Below are 22,129 nucleotides of genomic sequence, written 5' to 3'. Positions count from 1 at the left end.
CGGGAGCCTGACGTGGGATTCGATCCCGGGTCTCCAGGATCGCGCCCTGGGCCAAAGGCAGGCGCTAAACCGCTGCGCCACCCAGGGATCCCATGCCTTCCATTTCAAGTAAACTTTTAGTAGGTTGGACCTACTCACTTTTTGTTCCAACAGAGGCAAAAATAATTACCCCCCCCCCCCCCCCCCCGCCCAACTTCAACTTTTGGAACAAATACCAACATGCTTTCCAGTTTTTAATTCAATGTTGAGATTTGGCCAAATATGCAGAAGTAATCAGCAGGTTAAAAAAAAAAATCAGTCTGTATAAGTGGCACTTTATAAAAAAAGTGCAGTTCCATGTTGTGTGAATGGAAAGACAGGAAATAAATCCTTTCTAACTTATTGCTGCCAATCACTACAGTGGCAAGAAAGTGTCATTTAGTAAAATATGCTTGTGTTAAGATTCTCCTTACCCTTCTAAGCTGATTAGGCCCACTTAGTAATTATACCAGTTATGTGATAAAGCAGATAACCCGTAGGGGCATAATCCAATGCATTCCTTTTTGGGGCATCTTTGCCTGGTACCTTATGTATCAGTGGTTTGAATATTAAATTGGCATATTATGCCTTTAATTTAAAACTCTAAGTTACAGAAAGAATACCTCTATTATGTTTTTATCATAGCTCTAAAGTTATACCCCAATTAATTAATTTAAGGTAGGCCTGTTTAACCTTAGATGGCACTGTAGGTGGAAAGCAAAAACAGGCAAAATAGGTAAAAGAAAAGGAAGTGACGAAGAAAGAGGAAAGAGGGGCAAGCAGGGGTGGCTGGCAACAGCTGCCTTGGTGTTCAAGTTGGCAGGACCTCTCACTCCTCAAGATAGGCACAGAAGGCAGGATCTCAACTCACAGCCATCTTTTTCTATGTCCAGAACCAAGCCATTTTTTTTCAAAGGGCAAAGGAAAATGAAGCCCTCAATTTAGTTCTAAAACAGAAATCAGAAATCTTACGTCGCCCTTCCATACAGGGAATTTATAAGCTGAGGAAATCTGAACTTCTCAGCTGACCAACGATTCATCTGGAGCTCATTCTGAGGTAATTTAAAGAAAGCTAAATATGTACAAATTAGAATAGTACACTTTGCTATATTAAATGAGACTAGAAGTCTTGCTGTGTAATATTTTTTTTTTCATTCAATCAATCCACCAATTCATCACACTTATTATACCAGGTCAGGCACCTTGCCACTGCTGGGCAAAGATGAAGGCCTGGCCCTTAAGGAATTCAGAGTCCCAGGTTCAATCTTTAAAATATACATTGTAGCAGAATCCATCAAGGGGGATGGAGGCAGGGCGGGGGGGGGGGGGGGACTATCTTGTCCAGAAATTACTTGCTCTTGGTTTAATGTTTCTATTATCTTGCCTCAAATGAGGAAAGTGAGTTGTGATTAGATATTACAACAGCCTCTAATTGAAGCTCCAGAAGAATTTTACAAAGGGCTGTAACGTCTCCCCCCTGTGGAACAGTCACTAGGGTGTGCCTATAAAGTTTAGTTAAGGGTTAGCTGGAAATTCTGCATGAACAAATCAACCACATGAAAAAGTCTGGGGTTAGAGGTGGGCCTGGATGAATCAAATTTTAAAACAAATCCTTCTTTCAGCAGACAGCTTTAATGTAATAAAGGGGATAGCTGAATATTCTCTAGCATGTCTTACATAGAGAATATATGGGCCAGTAGGAAACCCCTTGGGCTGATCTCTACCCTTTGGGGTCCAGAGATTTATGTCCCATGTTAACTTGTACATACAAAACCCCTGTGTTAAAAAAACAAACGAACAAACAACAACAAAAAAAACAAAACCTGTGTTGTTCAAAGGTCAACTGGGTGAGCTGGGTGTATATATTTATGGGTACCTATATATAAATATTTTTGTCAAATATAGTTTGAAATCCAAGTAGGCCATCTATGATTTTGACAAAGTTCTAAAACTATTCCTAACAAATATTTGTGGAACGAAAAGACCTAACCATGACCCAAACTGACTTCCATATACTATCTCCAATCCAAAGGACATCTGTGTTTTTCATTATTACCCCACATGTAAAAATGAGCCATAAATGCACTTATACTGGATTTAAAAATGGAGAAGCCTCCCGTGGTCAGTAGTGCTTGGTTGGTTAACTGAGAAAGTCCATAAATATCAAAGACTTCTAAAAAAGTAAACATTTTCATTTAGCTTGAACCACAGAAATAGGTATTTCACACCAATCTTAAGATGTAAGCCTATCTCGTCTTTGCAGAGGATCCACTGACTAGAGCTCTTTATCATTTGTTCTGCACAAATCACATCCTTAATACATTGACAATGACTTCCAGTTTGGGTTTCTTGAAACTGCAGAGACATAACACAATCAAAGTGTGGAATTCTACTAAATGTTAATAAATTTCCCCTAAACTTTTATAGTGATCATACCCATACCTGATTTGATCAGAAATGTTTTAGTAACTACTTGTTTTTACCAAGTCTTTTCAAATCATTCAATTTTCTTTTTTTCATGTACTCATATTTTTCATGGACTTAGTCAATATTTAATTAACTACATAATTACACTAACAAGTACTGGGGATTACACTTGCATTAGGCCTGCTAGCTCTCAGCCAGTCCTGGTTCCTTCTCCATGTTCTCTCATAGGCCTTTGCTCTAACAGAATCCATGTACATTGAATTCCATCTTTGCATGTACTTCTCATAAGATCCCAACTGACACAGCGCAGAATACATTGTAGAAAAAAATTACTGTAGTAGAAAAATACATTAAAACTGAAATAATCAGGGCAGCCCTGGTGGCGCAGCGGTTTAGCGCTGCCTCCAGCCCAGGGCGTGATCCTGGACACCCTGGATCGAGTCCCACGTCAGGCTCCCTGCATGGAACCTGCTTCTCCCTCTGCCTATGTGTCTGCTACTCTCTCTCTCTGCATCTCTATGAATAAATAAATAAAATCTAAAAAAAAAAAAAAAAAACAAAACTGAAATAATCAAACTTTCAGCAGACTTCCTGAGATCAAAATCCACATTAAACACAATCTCAGATGCCTACACGGGTACGTTTGGTGGAAATAAGTGTTCAGAAAGAAGAGCCTGAAATGTTTCAGTATTCTTAAACAGAAAACAAAAGCCCAGTTCTTTGGTATGCTCTCTTTATTAAGCCAGAAAACTGGACTTATGTTTACTAAATGCTTTTTTTTGAGGTAAAACTGACATCTAACATTATATATTAGTTTCAGTGTGGTTCAAACTTTTTATAGGGAAAATAATCACCACAGTAAGTCTGATTCCTTCACCACATATAATTATATAATTTTATGGTGATGAGAGAACTTTTAAGATATACTCTCTTAGCAACTTTCAAATATACATTATAGTAATACTAACTTAAGTTGCCATGCTGTACATTATATCCCCATGATTTACTTACTTTGTAACTGGATGTTTGTACTTTTTGATTCCCTTCATCCATTTCACCCAATCTCCCATGAATGGCAACTATCAATCTGTTCTCTGTGCAATTTTTTTTTTTTTAGATTTTATTTATTTATTCATGAGAGATGCAGAGAGAGGCAGGGATAGGGGAAGTAGGCTCCATGTAGGGAGCCCGATATGGGACTTGATCCTGGGGCTCCAAGATCACGCCCTGAGCTGAGGGCGGATGCTCAACTGCTGAGCCACCCAGGCATCCCTTACTCTGTGCAACTTCTAACTTACTTTAGATTTTTAAAGCAGTGACTAAACTGAAGAAAGGCAAAAGAAAATGTTTACTCTGATAAAATGAATTTGTTCTATCTGAAATACTTAAACCTGTGAATTACACAATTTTAATTAATTAAAATTAATTGATTAAATTAATTAAAATTAATCAAACTGTGTACATTAATCAAATGAAATTAATTAATTTTAAAACATGTGAATTACAGTAGACAACATACCTTTGCTCTGTAAACGTATCCCAAAACCACAACGACAACTTCTGTGACAAAAACCAAGAGTAGGATGATGACAAACTGTAAGGAAGAAAATAGTGTCAAAATTAAATACAAATTTTAAAAACTGCTCTAAATATTATCTTGATATAAAAACAGTTACCAGAGATAACTGCTAGATTGCAGAGAAGTGCTAATTTTGTTTCAATCTTAAGAGGCAAAGAGCCTACGGTGTCTCATGCTCGATTCAAGCCAGTTACAAATGAAATATTCCCACATACTACGGTGACACATGCAGTTGGTGAAGTGGTAACTTACCGTGGCAAGTCCACAGCGGCTTTCCCGGATTGTGGCACAGCAGCCAATTAGGCCAATAATGAAAAGCAGGGCTCCTACAGCTATGATCACTACAGCAGGAATGAGAGTATACACATCTTCAAAGAAGTGGTCATAGTCATCGTAAGTGATAAAGACATAGGCTCCCACATAACATAAAATGCCAGCTGCCCCCTGCAGAAAACAAGATCAGAGCACTGGTAAAAATCTTTAAGCTCTGTTAGCAAAATGTTCCTACTATTTCTTAGCATGTTATGATTTAATCAGATTTGCCATCATTTTTAAATCTATTTATATACTTTTTTTACACTGAAGCTGAAAGTCTATTATTCATTAAAACGTTTTTTTTTCTACTGAAGTTGAAAAGTTTCCCAAATGCTATGCCTTCTTTTCAGTAATTGGTGCGTCAGTTAAGATCAAGAGACCATGAATCCAGTAATACTGACAAAAATGAACTCTCCTGCCCCCAAACACACAACAAAGGCTTATTGGTAACTCGACTACAGGTCACAGACCAGTGGGGTGGTGGGCTCTACCTTTGCTCACTGCAGTTGCCCTCAACGAACGAAGAAACCATGTACAAGTGGCAGAGCCAAGATTTGAATCCAGACAATCCGACTCCAGAATCTGCATTTCTAACCTTTATCCATCCACTTGGAAAAAGAAAATATAATAGCTAGTAACCTTGATACCTACTTTCCAAAAACTTACTATCCTAACTAAGACTGAAATAATAAAGCCAGAAGGCTCAGTTAATTAAAGAGCTTCACAAACCGTTAGTTATTGCCTAGAATGGTACTTTTCAAACTCTCCGGTGAACAGCAGTCACCTGAGGATCTTATTAAACTGCAGAGTCTGATTCAGGAGGTCTGGGGCTGGGACCCGAGACGCCGCATTTCCAAATTCCCAGGTGATGCTGATGCTGCTGGTTCTTGGACTAAACTCTGAATAACAAGGTTTGAGAGCACCCAAAGGGAAAGTGAATCCAGAAACTCATGGAACTGAGATCTGCCTCATTCAGTGCTGCTCCAGACACCACTCTCCAGCGTCGGAGTTTCACACGTACTCTCTCTCCTCTGCCATCATTTTGCTGCCACTGTGTACCTGCTCAATGCTGACAGCCTAATGCCATTTGCTTACATGTGAATGATCAAAAGCAGTGTGAAGCTAAGTGTTAAAACATTTGGCGTAATGAGTTATCATTTGTAGAGCACTCTGAGACTTCCTCAGGAAAAGAATGATTTCACCTCCAAACTAGAAAACAGCCTCCACAGTAATATTAGAAATAGCATCAACTCTTTCAACCCAAACACTGTTGATTTCTTTAGTCTATGGGACCCATTTAGTTTAGGCAAACCAGATCAGGACAGGAGCTTGTTTAAAATCAGGATGAGGCAAATAAGGCCCCTGCTGAACAAGCTGCTGCCCCCTGCTCCTCACTGACCCCATTACCCTTCATAACCCTAAGAGAAAACTGTTATGCCCAAATGTACCACATATTTCCTCACTTTATGCCTCTCTGCTTTGCTCTTTGGAATGCCCTGCTCTACATGGGCCTGAGGACTCCTTGTTGCCCACTAAGATTCAGATTCTTGACCTTTTCAGGCTGGATCAGGTGCCTTTTATCCACTCACACATCACCTGGCTCTCTAACAGGGCATTCATTACAACTGTCACAACTTACATATGTCTCCTACACACAGACACACACAATGTCATAACTATGCGCGTCTCAGCATACTTTCAGGGAACAAATTCTGACCATCTGTCTTTTAGCCCTTTACCACCCTTTAAACACCATTTTAGGTGTTTGGTGCAATCAATCAAAATTTATTGATACAATTTATCTCATTCTTTCCCTTGAAATCACACCTCCCATTTCTATCATAAGCTTTAGTTTTTTTTTCTCTCTTTAGCCTAATATTTATAGTTTTTAGTTCACTATTCAAGCATGATTTGGCGACTCAATCTGGTTCACTAAATACCCGATAGCCATCACATCTGGAATAGATTTTTAGTTTATAAATGCTGCACTTACAGCAACCACGCCTGTTCAAAAGTTCTCAGAGTTCATGGACATATTAAGGCATACATTAGTATGGGATGAAGGTAAGCATAGGAAAGGGAAAAGAAGAAAAATAGCTTAATAGCTTGGGCGCATTAATTATAGAAGTACATAGACCATGTAACATTCTTAGCAAATACTTTTTTTTTTAAGATTTATTTATTTACTGAGAGATTGAGAGCACTTGTGTGCTTGTGAGCCATGGGAAGAACAGGGGGAGGCAATCTCAAGCGGACTCCCCACTGGGCCCCTAGGGCCCAGGGCTCAATTTCACCACCCCAAGGTCATGAGCTGAGCCGAAATTAAGAGTGGGATACTTTGGCTCAGGCAGTTGAGTGTGTGTCTTCAGCTTAGCTCATGGGACTGAGCCCTGTGTAGGGCTCCTTGCTCGGTGAGGAGGAGCCTGCTTCTCCCTCTCCCTTTGCCTGCTTGTGCTGTCATATACGTAAATAAAATCTTCAAAAAAAAAAAAAAAAAGAGTGGGGTACTCAACTGACTGAACCACCCCAGGTGCCCCAATGCTACTTTTTCTTGACTATATATGTGTGATAAACAAACACATGTACGTACACACATATTTTGCTAAAGTAAATACCTTCGGTCCTCAATTCAAAAAAATTCTAAATGGAAATCAAATTTTGTCCAGTTTGTCTTCATTAGTCACCTTTCTATTCTTTAGATTCTTAGCCTTTCTTACTCTAAAAGGCAATATTAATATCTTAAAAGGCTTAATTAAAATAAATTCCAGGGGTACCTGGATGGCTCGGCAGTTGAGCATCTGCCTTCCACTCAAGGTGTGATCCCAGGGTTCTGGGATCGAGTCCTGGATCAGGCTCCCTGCACGGAGCCTGCTTCTCCCTCTGCCTGTGTCTCTGCCTCTTTCTCTGTGTCTCTCATGAATAAATAAAATCTTAAAAAATAAGAAGAATAATAAATTCTATTTTTGAGCTTCTAATAAATGAAATTTTAGCCTACAGAAATCTGAATGAAAACAAGATAAAACTGGAAGAGATATGTATTCAATCTGAAGCACAGACACTGAAGTACTTTCATGCATCTATCTATCTATCTATCTATCTATCTATCTATCTATCTATCTAAAAGATTTTATTTATTTATTCATGAGAGACAGAGAGAGAGAGAGAGAGAGAGGCAGACACAGAGGGAGAAGCAGGCTCCTCAAGGGGAACCTGATGTGGGACTCAATCCCGGATCTCCGGGATCACGCCCTGAGCCAAAGTCCAACGTTCAACCGCTGAGCCACTCAAGTGTCTCAGTATTTGCATTTTAAATACAAAATGATGAGTTTTCCACCTAAAGAGACTCACAATTGGTGTTGCCTGGGAATGAGCCAAGGGAAATGCTTCCAGGGCTGCCACTCTTCACCCAGACTGAAGCACTCAACTGAAAGTGAGACTGAGGAAGCAGAAAAACAAACCAACAGCAGATACCACCAGACATGTGACAAATGCAATGGAAGGCTAGCAGGAGATGCCATCTGTAAGGATGCCTATTTTTTTTCTAATTGACTTGAGAGCAGTATCTTTTCCCAGGCTGCAAACCAGTCAACATCCAATTCACACAGCAGAGCTGAGAACATAACAGAGCTCTATTTTGAACACATAGTGGGTAACAACGTATATTAGCTGCACACACCAAAGCAGAAACTGCACTGACTGCTGGTATGTGAGTATATAAATCACACTGGTCATAAACAGAGGCTTGTTTCCTAAATTGAGGACTTCAAAATTTTCTTTTGATATCTGTATACAGTGCTTATATCTTGAATTGCATAATAAACCACTTATGAAATGACATGTTTCTTTGGAAATCTAAAGTAGGCGTCTTAACAACAGCTGAAGACCTAAAAACAATAAGCAACGTCTTCAATGACTTCTCACCACCAGTACTAAAAACAAAGGTAGAGCTGCATGGTAAGCAGAGAAGTTGTAGGTGATTCCCAACGAGCACGCGGGGTCGTCGCACAGATGTCTGATATAGGAACTACGGCTATCAGAAAGGCTTTACACCGGGGAGTGGGGTTAGGTCCGCTTCTGGAGGTCGCGGCGGGCCTGGGTCCATCAAAGGATCTGGGCTGGGCCCACAAAGCCTCCGCGCAGGGCGAGGTGCCGCAGAACAGGAGATGGAATGTGGAGCTTGGAAGCAACTGCGCTGCTTTAGTTACTGCGGAAGAAAATCTAAGCCCAGGAGGAGGATTTGTGCCAGGACGGGAACTAAAAATACTTGTTCTTTTTACAAAGACATGGAGGGAGAGTTAAAGGAAAAAGGCTGAGGGCTCAGACTATCAGAAGAATCATCTTTGTAAAAACTATTGTTCCTTATCTTTTAAAAAACTCATGCCCTAAATTAAGCCACAGAATTTTAGGATTTTGGGAGAGCTGGTGCTTTTCCACACCAGGATACTTCTCTAAAAAATGAAGCTATCTTGCCATATAATTTCGGAAGGCGAGTTCCAGAAGTACGGTATCATTTTATCCTTTACCTCCCACTACACACACACACAAATGTAAAGTCTCTTTTAAAGTAAAACATTTCAACCTTACATAAGATTGCTTTTTCTATAGTTTAGAAACTATAAATTACAGAAAACTATAGTTGGGTGGTTTTTGTTTCTATTTTTCAAATATTCTGTGAAAGAAATGGCTGATGAAATGCTGAAATCCACAAAACTATTAAATTGTTTAATTTCCTAAGGAAGAAGGAATATGAAAGGAAAGGGGGCACATCACCCACAGTGAAACTTGACGAGGGAATGTGGCCCTATTAAAAACTGAGCAGATTTGTTATCAGTAGGGAATAAAACAGCACTGCTGTGAGAAGTGTACCTATATGGAAAGTTAGAAATGTGAAGGTGAACGCATCCCATAGAACAGTTGGTTGAAGATAAAGCAAAGAAGAACAGAAGACAGTCATCAATTCATATCCACAACCGGCAAGAATCAAGACAGTGTAAGGATGAGGACCACGTGAGGTCATTCAGCTAAAATCATAATGTTTGGGCAGCCCAGGTGGCCCAGCGGTTTAGCACCTGCCTCCCGCCCAAGGCCTGATCCTAGAGACCCGGGATCGAGTCCCACATCGGGCTCCCTGCATGGAGCCTGCTTCTCCCTCTGCCTGTGTGTGTGTCTCTCTCTGTCTCTCATGAATAAATAAATAAAATATTCTAATAAATAAATAATAAAATAAAATCACAACGTTTGACAAGTTCTTATCTGCCTGCATGAACTGCTCCTTCAGACTAATTTTTACCTCAAAGAATCAATTAATAAAGTAAAAGTGACTGGAATGTTGGAAGAAAAAAACAGTCAAGGTGAAAACTACTGTGTACTCCAGACACTGTGAGAGCAGATTTCAAAAAGAAAGCAGAGGGTAAAAATACCAGCAGAAATCCATCTTATGTATTATGTACATCTTTTAACATTTAGTTCAGTTTCCTGTTCACTCATATTAGTTTTTTATGTACCACGCTTCTCTCCTGCAAGGAATCCACTGGTAACTCTACACGATGCATTTCAGAAAGCTTCCCCACACTCCACCTTTGTGCCATTACAAGCATCTTAAAAGTCACCTTAAATCTTTCAGCATTCTACATACCATAATATTCTCTAGTCCAAATATGCTTTGTTTCAACTCTTACTAATACCTCATATCATTAAACACAACCGCTCCTTTACCAAGCCCAATGCCTGTATATTTCATTCACTTTATCAACTTTCAAGGGAAATAAAGGCTATTCCAAAGATTCCAAATCCTTTGAGAAACTAAATCTACTCTTACCAAGATTTTCTGAAGCTCTTAAGATAATATCATTTTCTACCTAACAAATCAGTAAGAAAGCCAAGCAGGGTGCTGGGTGGCTCATTCGGTTAAGGGTCTGCCTTCTGCCCTGACTCAGGTCATGATCCTGAGGTCTTGGGTTTCAGCCCCGCATCAGGCTCCCTGCTCAGTGGGGCGTGCGTCTGCTGCTCCCTCTGCCCCTCCCCTTGCACGCTCACTCTCCCTCGCTCTCATTTTCTCTCTCAAATAAGTAAAATCTTAAAAAAAAAAAAAAAAAGGGCAAGCAAAGCTGTATTCAAAGATGTGTGAGGGTAAAGAGAAAAGAACCCTCAGGTTGGAACAGAGATCAATACAGAATAATCTTTTTGTAAAGAAATCTGGCAACACATACCATCCTCAGTATTTATGCTTCCGTATCTCTTAATTCCATTTCTAGGAATCTATCCTTACAAAAATAAATCAGACAGAAACAAAGATTTGTATGGAAAGTATGTTCATCAAAATGTTATAATACTGTAGCGGAATTATAGCAAAAACAAAAGGAAAAGAAAAAACCCTGGCATCCAGAAGTACATTTGGCATTATAGCTTTTAACTATTTTGTTAAGGGGCGCCTGGGTGGCTCAGTGGTTGAGCATCTGCCTTTGGCTCAGGGCGTCTCCTGGGGTCCTGGGATCAAGTCGCGCGTTGGGCTCCCCATAGGGAGCCTGCTTCTCTCTCTGCCTGTGTCTGTCTTTCTGTGTCTCTCATGAATAAATAAATATATAAAATCTTTTAGGGATCCCTGGGTGGCGCAGCGGTTTAGCGCCTGCCTTTGGCCCAGGGCGCGATCCTGGAGACCCGGGATCGAATCCCACGTCAGGCTCCCGGTGCATGGAGCCTGCTTCTCCCTCTGCCTGTGTGTCTCTGCCTCTCTCTCTCTGTGACTATCATAAATAAATAAAAATTAAAAAAAACTTTATTAAAAAAAAAATCTTTTAAAAAATAATATTTTGTTAAATCACAATTTAGCAATATACTTGTGTGCTAAGGGAAAACGTATCACATACAGACATTTAAAAAACACACTTAAATACTGTTTGTCTCTCCATGTGGAGCTATGGTGATGCTGGTTTTCTTAAAATATTTTTTAGTGTCTTCTTAAAGAGCAAGTATATTATTGCATTATCAGAAAAGTAAAATATTTAAAATTATATATGAAATCAAGAGTTTGTTGTTTTCTCATGAATGAATTTCTCTATGTGTCCTTAACCACCAATATAAAATAGGCATCTCTTCCACCCCAAATACTTTAGGCATCTCTGCCAATCTCCCTTTTATCACTTTTCTCTGGTCTACCTGGCTTTGACTCATCTTCAGATGTTTTCTGATTATCTAACGTAATTCTGATTATTTCAGTACACATTATCCCTCCCCACCCCCCAACATCACCTTTCAAGGAGACAAAAGAAAAAAAGAAAAAAAATTCCTGCTTAGGCTTGCAGTTTTGACAATAAGTCTCTACTGCCATCATTATCTACATCACCACATTATTGTCACTATTCCTAAAGAAGAAATGTTTTAATCCTTTTACACCACTATTACTTTGATGATATTCCAGAGGTCATGTTCCTCAATTCTGCCCTATTTTCATTTTTTTCTGTATTTAGTTTTTTATTCCATTATTTATCTAGTTTAACAAACTTATTCACCTAATCCAATTTATACCTACCAGTTGAAAGACCCAAAAGTTTGGGTGGCAATGAAATTGGAGATGAACCAAATGCCAGAGCCGATTATTTTAGCAGCATGGAAACTGGCTATTTTCAGATTGTAAGGCTCCAAGGGTCATCTGAGAAGCATGGAGTTTAAACATGCTTTTTTTTTTTTTTTCCTGAGACCTTCTATCCCTATAACCTACTCTGACTACAAAGGGACTATGAGAAAAGGGACTATGAGAAAGGGACTATGTCTTTTGCTTCTTGTATTTCTCAGAAACAAGTAAAGCATAGATATTCAACAAGCATTTACGAGTGAATGATTTTTAAGGTAGACCTGTCTGGTGCAAGTATAAATTTTATGGAATATGTTATCTGCAAAAATCCTAACCTGAACTGGATCTTACGGAATAAAATACATGAAAATATTTCAATACAATGATAAACATTCTAAAAAGCTAATAAACAACCCATTTCTTAAATTCCAGCTAAAGAGAGCATTCCTGCATTTGGTCACCCGACTGATTCCAAGATCCCAATGCTGAGTCCTTTCAGCCAACAATCACTCAGAGCCACAAGGCACTTATCAGTGGACAGATGACTGAAAATGAAGTAAGACTGGAAACATTCACTGTCTTTAACTGCCAAAGACAAGGGAAGAAATAGGTCTCCTATTATGTACCATGACTTGCTTACTGACAAAGTTTGCTTTTCTCCTAGTGAACTGAAAAACAATCACGGGAAAAAACAAAACAAAACTGTTAGCTGAAGGTGTGTTCTGATGACACAGTCTTTGTCAGAGTAGTCATTCATGAGGATAGAAATACAGGAAACAGAGAAGTTAATTCCAGGATGTCTGAGGAAATTTCCAGTTTTAAAAGTTATCATATCCCCAATCCAAATGTGTACGATGTGCTGGAAAACACGAAATATGTATAAGGAGATTTCTGACAAGAAGTTTTCCTTGAAATATGAAGGTAGGCGCACCACGGTGGCTCACGTGGTCAGGTGTCTGCCTTCGGCTCAGGTCACGATCCCAGGGTCCTGGGATCCAGGCCCACATCGGGCTCCCTGCGCCTCGGGAAGCCTCCTTCTCCCTTGCCATCTGCCACTCTCCTTGCTTGTGCTCTTTCTCTCACATAAATTAAAAAAAAAAAAAAAAAAAAAAGCACGAAGTATAGTTAAATCTTCTTTTGGTAATTTGAATATACCAAGTATATTTTTGCCATTAGGCCTACAGGCTGTTCCCTGCCTTAAACGCCCTCATCACCATCAAATCACCCCCAAATCAGCTCCTCCTTAAAGTCCAGATTACATTTCACCTTCTTTGCAGACCTGAGGCAGCCATTCACTCACTCTATGATATCACCATGTTTTAATTGTCTACACAATCACATCAGTATCTGATATTTTTCTTGCTTATTTTTGCTTGCTCCACTAGCAAGTTCTGTAAGAACACCTTTACTGTCTTTTCCATCATTGTATCAATAACATAAGCACAAATTAAATGCTCAGATATCCGTGCTATATTTAACAAAGCAATTTTGCTTAATTATAATATACTCGGAAGTATTACATCAAAATAATTTCTTTAAAGATAAATCTTAAAGGTTATATATGGCTTTCAAATAGGATTTGTATGTATAGGTACTTTATATAAGTGAATGATGATTAGTGAAGGTGCCACATTCTGAAGTTATTTCTAAAGGCATTTAAAAAGTGTCTGACTTCCTGTAGTACTTCCTACTCCAGAGGCGTGTTAGTGTTACTATTGCCTCTCACACAGATGAAAAAGAAGTCTGAATAGATAGGTCACATTACAAATTCTAAAGCATAGACAAGATTTTCTCTTGCAGTCCCTATAATGCCTAAGACACATATTAGCAAAATAGATACTAGCCAATTGGCTTTTTCTTATAGGGTAGAAAAAGGGCAATTTGTGTTATATGGAACTTGACTGAATTCTCAACTAATTTACCAGAATAAAACTTGAAAATTAAAAAATACTGATTTAAGCTTGTTTTAGACGGGGCCTCCTCTGGGTCAGATCAAACGACCCACTGAATTAATTCTTTTTGACCTCGGTACAAAGGTGCAGTTTAGAGAAGAGGCTAATGACTATGTCAATAGTCTTCAACATTTAGTCCTTATACCTCAAACACTCCTGTCTTCCATAAAATGTCATGGTCTAGCACTAATATGCTTACATTTAAAGGTATGCCACTCCAAAAAACAGAGATTCAAGTTGTACACCTGACTTCACTTGTCCAAAATTATCTTGCAAGCTACAAACCCTAACATTCTGGAATGTGGTAAGGAACTCTCTAGTTCTAACAAGCCAGCCTTCAGGATTTTAAAAACGATTGCTCCTTTTAGTTTGTGCCTTTCCACAGGTAGCTTTCTTACACTGCACTGTCCAAAAGGATCCAGACCAAGTCAACATTAACAACTTTGACTGTCAGGTCACTTAATGCCAAGCCCAAGTAGTTCAGGTACACAGCTCTTTCAACAGCGCATTGAACACTGCCAACTAAAACAGGACTATCAAGATATTAAATGGTATAGTTTAGAGAACTTGCCAAAGCAATTAATCCACGGTCAGCCAGTATCCACAATTCAGCCAATACCATCTGATAGCAAAGAACCAGTGCTACAGAGCTATAAAGTCTTCACAAAGTTGCCCAAGGGAACCTAGGTAAACTCTGGATGTGCTCTATGCAGGGAATGTTTATTCTTCCCTGTGTGTCTGTGTGTTAAGGCATTAAAAGGAAGGAGGGGCCGCTATATAAGAATACACTTATTAAAACTGAAGAATGGGGACGCCTGGGTGGCTCAGGGCTGAGTGTCTGCCTCTGGCCCAGGGCCTGATCCTGGGGTTCCGGGATCGAGTCCTGTGTCGGGCCCCCTGCATGGAGCCTGCTTCTCCCTCAGCCTGTATCTCTGCACCCCTCTCTCTGTCTCTCATGAATAAAATCTTTAAAAACAAAACAAAACAAACCCTGAAGAATGCATTACAAATTCTCAGAACAAGTTAACATCTGTTGTATGTACTTCCTCATAATGACCTAATGTTTTAAACTGACAAGTCAGTGTAGTTTAAATGATGGTGCAGGCTCCAACCAAGCTTAGAACTAGTATGGTTTAGAGACAGTGACTCGACCTTGGCCTAGGAGTCCCCTTCTGCTTCCAAATCTTTTAAAATCACACTTTGCTCTCACATCATGGGCTCTAAAGTACGAGACAACCTGGTTTGAAGGCAGGCTCCCACAGCCTGGGTGTGCAACTTCAGCTCAGTAAACCTCAACGCCCTCATCCGTAAAATATGCAGGAGAGGATCTGCTGCCAGATGGGGCTGCTGTGAGGACACTCACTGTAAAGTGCTTAGCACACTGCCTGGTGTCAGAAGCACTCGAATGTTAGTTATCGTAACCAGCATCGTCAGATTCCAACAGTCTGTCCTTTGATCCTTTAGTGGGAGACGCATCTCAAACTGTTTCCTCATTAGTTATGTTCCGCTAATCCTGCTCTAAGCCACATTCCCACCCCACCCCCCACCCCCGATTGCTTAACTTCTCACATCTCACAAAAGCTTTACTATCCTGCTAACCTAGAAAAAGGGTATTTTTACTACACAGTATGACTTTAGTCTTGGCAATAATCCACCACAACTAAAGTTCAATCTAACATCTCTCCACAGAAATACCAGCAGTACATATACTTACGGCATTTCTAAAGATTCACATGCAATCACTTAGAATTAACCGATATTTTATTTATTTATTTTTTAAGATTTTATTTATTAATGAGAGACACAGGCAGAGGAAGAAGCAGGCTCCATGCAGGGAGGCTGATGTGGAGCCTGATGATCCCAGGTCTCCAGGGTCACGCCCTGGGCTGAAGGCGGCGCTAAACTGCTGAGCCACCCAGGGATCCCCAACTGATATTCTAGAGTAAATGACAATTTAATTATTATTTTTTTAATTTTTAAAGATTTGTTTATTTGAAAGAGAAAGTGCATGCAAGTGGGAGGGAGGGAGGGGCAGAGGGAGAGAGAGAGACTCCCAGGCAAATTCCCCATAGTGTCAGCCAGGGTGCAGGGCTCAACCTCAGGCCCTGGGCATCATGACCTGAGCGGACATCAAGAGTCAGATGCTTAACCAAATGAGCGACCCAGGCGCCCCCAAAATTTAAATAAAGAAGATAGTTCCTGTATTTTTTTTTAAAGATTTTATTTATTTATTCCTGAGAGACACACAGAGAGAGGCAGAGACACAGGCAGAGGGAGAAGCAGGCTCCCTGCACAGAGCCCGACTCGGAACTCGATCCCAGGACCCGGGATGATGCCCTGGGCTGAAGGCAGAGGGTTAACCCCTGAGCCACCCAGGCGTCCCTAGTTCCTGTATTTTAAATATTTTGTTTCATTGACAATTCCAGTCCCTGAGACTGAACAGCCTAGAATCCACTTGATAATTTATTTTTCAAAATCAAATAGCGACGCCCATAAAAAATCCCAAGAACCTGTACAGGGTACAAAGCCAAGTCTCTGCCTAAGCACCTTATTACTTAACAGCTGTTTCTCATTTGAAGACCCTGGAAAAACCTTTTTTTTTTTTTTTTTTTTTGACTTTTTAAAAAGGTCTGTGACTCCCACTAAGATGTGAGAAGCGCTGCTCTAGCTGGAGGTGACCCCCGGAGCCCCCGGTGGCAGGCGACTGTGAGCAGCGCTCTCAGGACCACCGCGGGTGCGGAAGCACAGAATGCTGGGCTTCTTTCCCGATTGGGGGGGGCGGGGGGCGCAGGTGAGGGAGGGGCACAGAGGCAGGGAGGCACTGGCGGGGCAGGTGTCTAGGCCCGAGGCAGACCGGCTGAGGGGCGCACCTTCCCGCACCGCTCAAGGTATTCCCAGTCACAGGATGCGAGGAAGAGACGCTTAACAGAATCTGGGGGTGGGTGCAGGTGGGGCGGGTGCAGGTGGGGCAGGTGCAGGTGGCCGGGTGCAGGTGGGGCGGGTGCAGGTGGGGCAGGTGCAGGTGGCTGGGTGCAGGTGGGGCGGGTGCAGGTGGCCGGGTGCAGGTGGGGCGGGTGCAGGTGGGGCAGGTGCAGGTGGGGCGGGTGCAGGTGGGGCAGGTGCAGGTGGCTGGGTGCAGGTGGGGCGGGTGCAGGTGGCCGGGTGCAGGTGGGGCGGGTGCAGGTGGGGCAGGTGCAGGTGGGGCGGGTGCAGGTGGGGCAGGTGCAGGTGGGGCAGGTGCAGGTGGGGCAGGTGCAGGTGGGGCGGGTGCAGGTGGGGCGGGTGCAGGTGGGGCAGGTGCAGGTGGCCGGGTGCAGGTGAGGCAGGTGCAGGTGGGCCGGGCCTCCCCGAAGCGCCCGGTGAGGACCCGCTGCGCCCAAACGAGATGCCCGGACACCCCGCTTCTGGGGGCTGCCCGAGAGCGCCCGGAGCCCCCGGATGAAGGCGGGCCCTGCTCTCGGACCCTGCTCGGCGGGCTCACGACCGGGCTCACGCTCGCCGGCGGCCACGGCGCACACAGGCTTCCCTGCAGGTACCCGCCGTGTTCGGTGTCCCCGCCCGGCAGCCCCGCGGCCTGCGGAGCCTGAGCCCGGGGGCGTCCGCGGGGACAGGGACGGGGACGGAAACGGGGCCGGGACGGGGTCGGGGACGGAGATGGAGACGGGGACGGGACGAGGGATGGGGATTGGGATGGGGTCGGATATGCGGACGAGGCCGAAGCCTGAGGACCGGGACGGGGTCGGAGACGGGGACGCGGACGGGGACGTAGATGGGGTCGGAGACGGGGACGCGGACGGAGACGCGGCGGGGGACGGGGACGAGGACGGGGCCCGAGCGAACGGCGCGGCCCAGGGCGCGGAGCCTCCGCCGCAGAGCCCGCCGGGCCGACCTCGAGTGACCGCGCGGGGCCGCCCAAAGCCCCGGAGCCCCGCCCGCCGGCGCCCCGCCCCCGCGGGACCCTCGCCCGGAGCCCGCCCGCCGCCCGCCGCCCGCCGCCCGCCGCGGCCTCCCCGCCGCCGCCCTCCGCGCCCCGGGCCGCGCTCACCCAGAAGATGAGGTTGAGGAACACCAGCACGGTCTTGGAGGACGTGATGCCGCACTGGCCCATGGTGCCGGCGGCCCGGAGCCCTGCTCGGCCGGCGCCGTGGCCCCGAGCGCGGCGGCAATGGCGGCGGCGCCTCCCGCCGGGACCTGCTCGTCCTGCCGCGCTCCCGCAGCCCCCGCGCCGCCGCGCAGCCCCGCCCCAGCAGCCACCTCGCGCCGCCGCGCAGCCGCCGCCGCTCCCCGGCAACCGAGTCCCGCCCCCGGCGGCGCCGGCCAATCGCGCTCGCGGCGGCGGCGGCGAGGCCCCGCCTCTTAAAGGGGCCGAAGCGCCGGCCGCGCCACGGCCTCGGGCCGCCCTCGGACGCGCGGGGCCGGCGCGGGGATCGGCGGAGCCACGGCTGCCGCGCCCGCCTCCCCCGGAGACGCCCCGCCGGTGGGTCAGGGTGGCGGGAGCCGGAGGCGCCGAGGGACGACCACCCGCCGGAGCCCGGAGCCGGGGGGCCGCGAAGGGAGACGAGCTCGCGCTCGGCGGGGCGAGGCAGAGACACGTTTGCGCGGGTGCCGGGTGCTGGGTGCCGAGTGCCGGGTGCTGGGTGCCGAGTGCCGGGTGCTGGGTGCCGGGTCCTGGGTGTTGACTGCCGGCTGCTGGGTGCTGGGTGCTGAGTGCTGGGTGCTGGGTGCCGAGTGCCGGGTGCTGAGTGCCGGGTGCTGAGTGCTGGGTGCTGAGTGCTGGGTGCTGAGTGCTGGGTTCCAGGTGCCAGGTGCTGAGTGCCAGGTGCTGGGTACTGAGTGCCGGGTGCTGAGTGCCAGGTGCTGACTGCCAAGTGCTGGGTGTTGACTGCCGGCTGCTGGGTGCTGAGTGCCAGGTGCTGGGTGCCGGGTGCCGGGTGCTGAGTGCCGGGTGCTGGGTGCCGGGTGTCGGGTACTGAGTGCCAGGTGCTGAGTGCTGGGTTCCGGGTGCCAGTGCTGACTGCCAGGTGCCGGGTGCTGACTGCCGGGTGCTGGGTGCTGAGTGCCAGGTGCTGGGTGTTGAGTGCCGGGTGGTGGGTGCCGGGTGCTGAGTGCTGGGTGCTGAGTGCTGGGTGCTGAGTGCTGGGTTCCAGGTGCCAGGTGCTGAGTGCCAGGTGCTGGGTCCCGGGTGCTGGCGAGGTTGCAAGGTCAAGCTCGGCCTAGGACATTTGGGACCAAGACTGGGAACGTCAGGGCCGCCTCTTCTGCAGTGCAGCCTTTGCTGTGTTCGCAGTCTTGGGCTGGTCACAGCCATCAGCACTTGCTGGGCGCTCACTGCCCAGCGCGACCGTGGTGCGGGTGTCAGGGCCAGGCCCTGGGTGCAGCCTCCGGGACAGGCCGCTGCGGTCGGGGGTCGAGGCTGAGAGGAGCGGGGCTCTGGCGCGGAAACCGCCGTCTTTCCCGTTCCGACCTGTGCCTCCCGCCAGCGCCGCCCCCGATGCCCGGGCCCGGCCTGGCGCCCCTGCTCTTCCTCAGGCTCCCGAGCTCACCACCTCCGCAGGCGCCCCCAGCAACGCCTCATCTCTGCATCCTGTTCACCTGCACCAAGTAGCAGGTGCCGTCCCTTCACTTTCCAAACTTTTTTTTTTAAAGATTTATTTATTCATTTTTTTTTTAAAGATTTTATTTATTTATTCATGATAGTCACAGAGAGAGAGAGAGAGGCAGAGACACAGGCAGAGGGAGAAGCAGGCTCCATGCACGGGAGCCCGACAGTGGGACTCGATCCCGGGTCTCCAGGATCACGCCCTGGGCTGAAGGCAGGCGCTAAACCGCTGAGCTACCCAGGGATCCCCCACTTTCCAAACTTCTGAGCAGGCACCTGTGCGCCCTCGGCCGGCGGCGGGCTCCCCACGGCAAGCAAGGCGGTGCAGCTGGCACTGCGGAGCGCCCATCTAAACAGGCCCGTGGTAGCTTATGGCCTGACGTCGGGCCGGTCGTGGATAACAATTCGGAGAAGGGGGGAGGGGGGGGAACATCCCGAGGAGAGCCCGCTGGAGGAGACGCGGCTGAGGTCAGGGAGCAGCCCAAGGGGTGGTAGCAAGCGTCAAGGCCCCGAGGCAGGAACACCGAGAGCCTCCTGTGCTAGAGGTCATCGGGAGCGGGGACAGTCCCTGCAAGGCTCTGAGCGGGCCGGTGCCACCCTCCGACCTCCGGTACCGTGCTTGCCACCACGCCTGCCTCAACCATCTAAGGAACTGGTCACGGCTCAAGGCATGATTCTCGTGGAGTATCTGTCCCCTTGCTGGTCCCTGCCCTCTTGAAATCTGCTTTACTGCTTTTCCTCCTTCTCCAAACCTCTCCTTTGCATTTCTTCATCCTCATCCCATCCTTTCCCATTTCCCTGAGGAAGCCTTCATTCGTTGTTCATTCCCTGGCGCCTGCGCCCTTAACCTGGCCTTCCCGGCTCGTGCCTTCCCCTTGGGGGGTTCTCCACCCCCAGCCCACATCAGATCACCTGGGCCACACACCTTTCTTAGGGGGACGCCTTAGGAAATTGGTCCTTTTAGGGCAGCCTGGGGGGCTCGGTGGTTTAGCGCTGACTTCAGCCCAGGGCGTGACCCTAGGGTCCCGGGATCGAGTCCCACGTCGGGCTCCCTGCATGGAGCCTGCTTCTCTGCCTGCCTGTATCTCTGCCTCTCTCTGCGTCTGTGTCTCTTATGAATAAATAAAATCTTTTTTTTTTTTTTTTTTAAAGAATTTGGTCCTTTTAACAGCCCCCTAGGTGCTTCTAATGTTCTGCAGGAATTCCAAACCACTGGTCTCCATCTAGAAACATGCTCAAGGCTCTCCAACCTGAGGAAAAAAAAAAACAAAACACCTTTTTCACTTTCACTTCTGTTTTTCTTCCTCCTGCACCAAAGTTCCTGAAAGATCATCTAGTGCGACACTTGTCAGACGCCATCGTGCACACGAATCACCCGAGGAGCTCGTAGGCCGCAGAAGCTGATTCAGAAGGTGGGGCTGGGGCTCGAGGTTCTGCGAGTCTCCTGGGCTCCCAGGGGTGTCCGTGCAGCTGATGACTCTTTGTAGGGAACTTCTGATCTGGACCCTCGCTTTGGAGCCCCCTTTTTATCCATTGCCTCATGGCTTTACCCCACAGCACCACTGAAATTTGTTCCCACTGATGTTCCCCCCCCCCCCCCTTACCTCTTCCCTGAGGCACCACATATAACAGTGAAGGGCACGGGCTTGGGCACCAGGCAGCCTGGGGTCACAGTACAGCCCTCCCACTCGGTAGGCGGGCGCCTCACCGTCGGGGGTGATCGGCACACGGCCTCACGGCCTCACGTGGGATCTCGAGGATTAGGGATTCGGCCCACTGGGAGCTGATAGCACAGAGCCTGGGGCCCAGGCGCTTCGTAAGCGTTGATGTTTTTCATTTTACGAGACCCCCCCCCCCCGCCCCCCGACAGCATTTGATTCCATTGACTCCTCCCAGCTTAAAACTCTCTTCTCCCGTAGCTTCCAGAACACCCCCCTCTCCCAGTTCTCTGCCGGCCTTTGGCTGCTCCGGGACGATGCTTCCTGGGGCTCTGGCTTGGGCTCTTTGGCTTCCTCACCCCCCGGGCTCGGTGCTTACCCGTCTTACCCAGTGCTTCGGATTCAGTTACTGCCGAAGTGTAGAACTCTCCCGAATCGAGGGCTTTCCACGTGTCCACGGCCTGCTGCAGGGCTCCGGGGAGATGCATTAACTCATTCAACACAGAAGTTTTGCTTTCTTGCTCTGTGTCTGACCCTACGCCAGGTGTGGGGATAGAGCAGTGAAGAGGTTACACCTGGGCCAAGACCTCCGAGCGCTCACAACCTGGAACGGAGTTTCCCTACTAATCCTGCAATTACTGGTTAAAGTACAGTTGGAATAAGCAACGTGAAGGAGAGGCGCAGGCTACTGTAGGGTGTATAATGGGAACCCTGGCGTTGTCTGGGGGTGACTCATGGGTTCTCCAGACTCTGCATGTCCCAAACCAAACTCCACTTCCCCCAAACCTACCCTCTTCTGCCTGTGTGGTTGCACTCGATGACAGCACGCCCGCCATCATACCCGGGCCACCGCCTGGGTGTCATGACCCACACTCTTCCTCGCTGACCCCTTCTGCCCACTGGGAGACTCCTCCTTTCTAGAAAATCAGCCTTCTCAGGGAACTCCTGACCCTCTATAAATGCCTACTGCCCAGTGCTCAAGTAGTCTGATTTTATCTTTACTAGTAAAGT

The 22,129-nt window shown here is 46.5% G+C and overlaps 1 protein-coding gene across 1 annotated transcript in view; it reads right to left on the bottom strand.

Annotated features, from left to right (window-relative positions):
• The window catches only part of TSPAN3 (tetraspanin 3), a 28,459-nt gene extending 10,336 nt beyond the window's left edge, over positions 1-18,123 (bottom strand). Inside the window, exons 1-3 of the mRNA XM_038581059.1 lie at positions 17,907-18,123; positions 4,277-4,468; positions 3,965-4,039 (exon numbers count right to left, since the gene is read on the bottom strand). Coding sequence (XP_038436987.1) covers positions 3,965-4,039; positions 4,277-4,468; positions 17,907-17,969 — 330 coding nt within the window. The 5' untranslated portion in view covers positions 17,970-18,123. The remainder of the gene's footprint in view (positions 1-3,964; positions 4,040-4,276; positions 4,469-17,906) is intronic.
• Positions 18,124-22,129: the final 4,006 nt, after the last annotated feature.

Source organism: Canis lupus, chromosome 30 (assembly GCF_011100685.1).
Source record: "Canis lupus familiaris isolate Mischka breed German Shepherd chromosome 30, alternate assembly UU_Cfam_GSD_1.0, whole genome shotgun sequence".
NCBI lineage: Eukaryota > Metazoa > Chordata > Mammalia > Carnivora > Canidae > Canis > Canis lupus.
The sequence above is the reverse complement of the archived record's forward strand: the minus strand, read 5'-3'. Positions and strand labels throughout refer to the sequence as shown.